The sequence below is a fragment of the Salmo salar genome, unplaced genomic scaffold, assembly GCF_965601325.2.
Source record: "Salmo salar unplaced genomic scaffold, fSalSal1 ptg000578l, whole genome shotgun sequence".
Classification (NCBI taxonomy): domain Eukaryota; kingdom Metazoa; phylum Chordata; class Actinopteri; order Salmoniformes; family Salmonidae; genus Salmo; species Salmo salar.
The window spans coordinates 795,665-800,976 of record NW_027675424.1 but is presented as its reverse complement, the minus strand read 5'-3'; the positions used below and the strand labels follow the sequence as shown (position 1 = coordinate 800,976).

General features: G+C 39.6%; 1 protein-coding gene across 1 annotated transcript; it reads left to right on the top strand.

Moving 5' to 3' along the window:
- The first annotated feature begins 1,217 nt into the window (after positions 1–1,217).
- On the top strand, positions 1,218–2,591 carry LOC145876319 (uncharacterized). Its single transcript, XM_082972110.1, has one exon. The coding sequence runs from the start codon at positions 1,218–1,220 to the stop codon at positions 2,589–2,591; it is 1,374 nt and encodes a 457-aa protein (XP_082828236.1).
- Positions 2,592–5,312: the final 2,721 nt, after the last annotated feature.

The following is a 5,312-nucleotide window of genomic DNA, read 5'->3' as shown; positions in this document are numbered from 1 at the left end:
ATGGCCTATTTATTGCCTTACCTCCGTACTCCATTTGCACACACTATATATAGATTTTTCTATTGTGTTATTGACTGTTCGTTTGTTTATCCAACGTGTAACTCTGTTGTTTTTGTCGCACTGCTTTGCTTTATCTTGGCCAGGTTGCAGTTGTAAATGAGAACTTGTTCTCAACTAGCCTACCTGGTTAAATAAAGGTGAAATACATTTTTTATTTTTTTTAATCTTAGCTTTATTGACAACACTCAAATGGATACTGTCATTAACGCAGTTCTTCAATAATTACACATAATACTTAATACTGTAGATGTTTAGTTACAGTCACATGATCAACTATCAGAAGATCCAGGAAATACTTTTCTGAATGCCAGTCAAATTACAAACATCACGACATGCAACAACAACCAAAGTGCTTCTTCATTCATTACTCTGGTAAAGACAGTTATGCCGTGCTCCACGTTGGATCCAACATCCCTAACAAATTGATGTTTATAATGTGTTATTGTCTGCTTGATTTACTGTAGGGTCTCGTTAGTCCGTTTGGAAACTGAGATACTTAGCTCATAATGTGTAGAGAACTGTTCCTTGATGGATAGGCTATTGTTCAACACACAGAGCTATTTTCCTATATTTGTTGTTAGGTGAAGTTATGGGTCCTACAGTAGGTCTATGTTGTTGTTGTTAGGTGAAGTTATGGGTCCTACAGTAGGTCTATGTTATTGTTAGGTGAAGTTATGGGTCCTACAGTAGGTCTATGTTATTGTTAGGTGAAGTTATGGGTCCAACAGTAGGTCTATATTTGTTGTTAGGTGAAGTTATGGGCCAATTTGGCAAACAGTGTACAAACCCTCATTGTCAGGCTGATGGAAAAGCCAAAGAGCATTTTACTGGTTGAAGTGTTTTTTAAGTACAAAGCGGTTGATTTGCGATGACGACACAAACATATTAAGCAGGAGATTCAAGCGAGCCTGACAATTATAATCCAAAGTAGTGTGAAATGAACTCATAAGCAACCTGGTAATGGAGGTTACTCCCCTGAGCAAAAATCTTTTCTCACCAGCAAACATAGAAAAGGGCCTCCAATCTTAGATGTTACTACTAATGTGAAAACAAGACAAAATATGACTATTGTTGCTCATTTTAAGACAAATGTCAAGTAATCATTACATTCATTACAGATGTCAATTGTTGTACAACATCATGGCTACGCTGTTGGCATGACCTTTTACAGTGGATTTCTGCTGTTGTGGGCCTTTAACCATCTGTATGACTTTGTCATTCACACAGGAGAGAGACGGGACTATCGTGGATCCTCTGGGGAGCCTCAACAACCTCATGATGCTGATGAGGCAGAGAAGAGTCTCTCCAGATCAGAACTCCTCAAGAAACACCAGCAGAGACCCACAGGGAAGATAATTAACCTCTCTGACTGTGGGAAGAGATTCACCTCATCAGGCATTAAAATTCATCGGAGAAGCCACACAGTAGAGAAAGCTTATTGCTGTACTCAATGTGGGAAGAGTTTTGATACATCTAGCCATCTTATTGTACACCAAAGAACACGCACAGGAGAGAAATCTTATAGCTGTGATGAATGTGGGAAGAGTTTTACTCATCGAAGCAGCCTGATATCACACCAGAGAATACACACAGGAGAGAAACTTTCTAGCTGTGATGAATGTGGGAAGAGTTTTACTCGTTCAACCAGCCTGAAATTACACCAGAGAACACACACAGGAGAGAAACCTTTTAGCTGTGATCAATGTGGGAAGAGTTTTACTCAACTAGGCAACCTGATAACACACCAGAGAACACACACAGGAGAGAAACCATATAGCTGTGATGAATGTGGGAAGAGTTTTACTCAATCAACCAGCCTGAAATTCCACCAGAGAAAACACACAGGAGAGAAACCTTTTAGCTGTGATCAATGTGGGAAGAGTTTTACTCATCGAAGCAGCCTGATATCACACCAGAGAATACACACAGGAGAGAAACCGTATATCTGTGATGAGTGTGGGAAGAGTTTTACTTGCTTGCGCAATCTGACTCTTCACCAGAGAACACACACAGGAGAGAAACCCTATAGCTGTACTCGATGTGGGAAGTTTTTTTTAAAATCTAACCATCTGACGATACACCAAAGAAGACACACAGGAGAGAAACCCTATAGCTGTACTCAATGTGGGAAGAGTTTTGTTCAATCTGGAGAACTGAAGATGCACCAGAGAAGACACACAGGAGAGAAACCCTATAGCTGTACTCGATGTGGCAAGAGTTTTGTTCAATCTGGCAAACTGAAGATACACCAAAGAACACACACGGGAGAAAAACCTTATAGCTGTGGTCAATGTGGGAAGAGGTTTGCTGCATCTAGCACTCTGACTCAACACCAGAGAACACACACAGGAGAGAAACCTTATAGCTGTGATCAATGTGGGAAGAGTTTTACTACATCTAGCACTCTGACTCTACACCAGAGAACACACACAGGAGAGAAACCTTGTAGCTGTGATCAATGTAACAAGAGATACTCCGATAAAAGACATCTGATCAAACATCAGAAAATACATGAAGGAGTTGTTTCATGATATCAATGAATTAATGTCACAATGTGGAATGTTTTAACATTGTAGTAGGAGTATTTTAATGATGTCACAATGTAGAACCCTAAACGTTTGTCCCCTGTTCTATTGATTTCAACATGATATGGATATTAGCCTCAGGGGGAAAATCCAGGCTCTGAAATGGAAGAGTTACTATTTATGTGATTTAACTAAAAGTGACTAACACAAAAAGAGCTGTGTTACATTTACCATGTTGGTGACCCACTGGAATCAAAATGCACCACTTCAAAATGTAGCTAGCTGTTTTCTACAAGTTGTCCTCTAACCAGTGATGTACACATTATTCCCAGATTCTGTGTGGTTTTTGAGCTGTTAGTTTTAACAGGAGGTGCAACCTCATCTCCCTCCTCTCGCACAAATGATTTCAACATGATATCTATGAGTTATGACAAATAAGTGTTGTGTTCCTTTGTTTAGCGACCCCTACATTTAAATGCATCACTCCAAAATGTAGCTGACTGTCTTCTGCATGTTGTCCTCTAACCAGTGAGGTAAAATATATCTCCATTTCCATGTGTTTTTTTAGTTGTGTTAGTTTCAACAGCACGTACAACCTGATTTCCCCCCTAATCGATATCAGTGATTTATTGCTACTTGTGCAGTTTTATAAAGGTGCTTGTTTAAAAAAAATCCAAGTAATATGATTATTGTGGCAGATGTTTGTGTATATAGCACATTTTATGTTTAGGTTTTCAATATCACAAACTGTTTCTGCATATTGGTTATTGATTTGGACACGTTAAAACTGTGTTTTGACATTGGGGATATCCCACCTAGCAACATGTCATTGAAAAGCTGTTGAAAGTAGACTATGCAACCAAATATTTCATATTTACATTTCATGTAACATTTAGTAATGATTATTTTTAATGCAACCAACTGACATTTTTGGTACAATTATATTGACATTGTTGCCCTGCTTTTAGAATATCAGGGTTCATTCTCAGATGTGCCAAACCAAATGTACTAGAGCATGACATTTTGGACTGGGCCTGATCCAACAACATGCCTATCTAGTGAACCCTGAAAAGAGAGAGAAGCTCTGCAGTGAGGTGTGGAAAGTTACTATGGATATTGCAGTCCATGGTGAGTGTCCATGGTGAGGACATCTTGGTTTCTGATTTTCTCAAGGTGGGCTGTTTTGTGTTTTGCGTTTAGCCTGTGAGTTGTCATGGATCTTATCTTGACTGCACGTTTTTCCGTTTTGGATATGTGTTGTTTGGGCTCGTTCGAGAGTTCTAGTGGGGGGAAAAAAATTTTTTTTTCTTGTTTTTAATTGTTGACAGCCAGTAGACACCATGTTTATATTGGTGAAGGTGAAGCATTGTAGTTGATTATAATGTGAAATAAAAGTTGTTTTCTGTTGGTGGTGAGCATTCTCGTAAGGTGTTACAGTCTTTGGTTTTTCCATTTATGTTTTGAGGTTGGACTTTAGCACGTCTAGCTCGTTAGCACGTCTAGCTCGTTAGCCCGTCTAGCTCGTTAGCACGTAGGACGCACTGATTGGTGTCACCTCGTTAGTCAGTATGTGTTACACCTGTGCTGGCTTGTCCATCTCGTTAGTGGGAAGGTGTTTCACCTGAGCTGGTCCAGGTTCTATTTAAGAGTGTCTGGCCCAGTGCTCCAGTTGTCTTGATACATGTGGAGAGTCAACACCTTTAGTTGCTCCACCTTTTTGGTTTGCTTCCTGTCTTTAAGTTTGGTGTGGGTTTTTCTTCTGTTTGCCTCTTCTTGGGCAGATTTAGTGGGTCTCATGGTGGGTGTCTTTTATGTCCCAGTTGTTGTTACTAGTCAACTTTCAGTGGACACTGAGAGCAAAATTGCAACATTATGTTATAATACTTTTATTGCATCAAATGGTTGTTTTATGCAACAGAATAGAGGGTTCTTGGAACTATTGTGTCTGTGTGTTTTACTGAGGATGGGCCTCTGGGAGAAAACACTGACAGGAGATTTACAATGTCTTTTGGGTGATAAAACCTAAAGAGACTGCATTCCAGAGCATGAGTTAATGTTTCTGTTCTATATGGTACCAGGGAGAGATGACCCCAGGGCCAGACCCTGGTCTCTACACAAAGAGTACTGTTTTTACAGCAGATAGTCTCTGCTGAGAATTTATAAGTATCTTTCATACAAGTCTTAACCTTGTGACCCGTTCTATACATCTGTTGTTGGTCATGTAGGTTAAAAGGGGTGTGTCTTGGCTGTAAAAGACCTTTGTACTTTTGTATCGTGGCTCTCAACGAATCATCTGGGGGTGATTCGTCGACCAGCCATCATTTATCGTAGAGCACTCAATTGATTCACTTTATATGTGTACGTTGTATTGACCTGCTCCTTTATAAGTGAATAAAGATTGATTTTAAGAATAACTCTGACTTGTGTCATAAGTTTGTCTCCTCATTTGATATTAAAGAAATTAACCACCACATTTGGCGATGGGAATGTGAATCTTGACTTGGTGACCGCTCCTGACGACCTGGGTAAAGGGTGCATGAGGGATCCCTCAAACTTGGGATCTCAGGGAAACCACACAGACCATTTATGATAGTACGGTGCACCTGTAATTGTTTTAAACCTGTAATTGTTTTAAACCTGGACCCCATTTTAGAAGTATTGAAATATGTACATGTATGAGTTACATTATCCTAGCAACTAACCATGAGATAGAAATGTGAAGATATT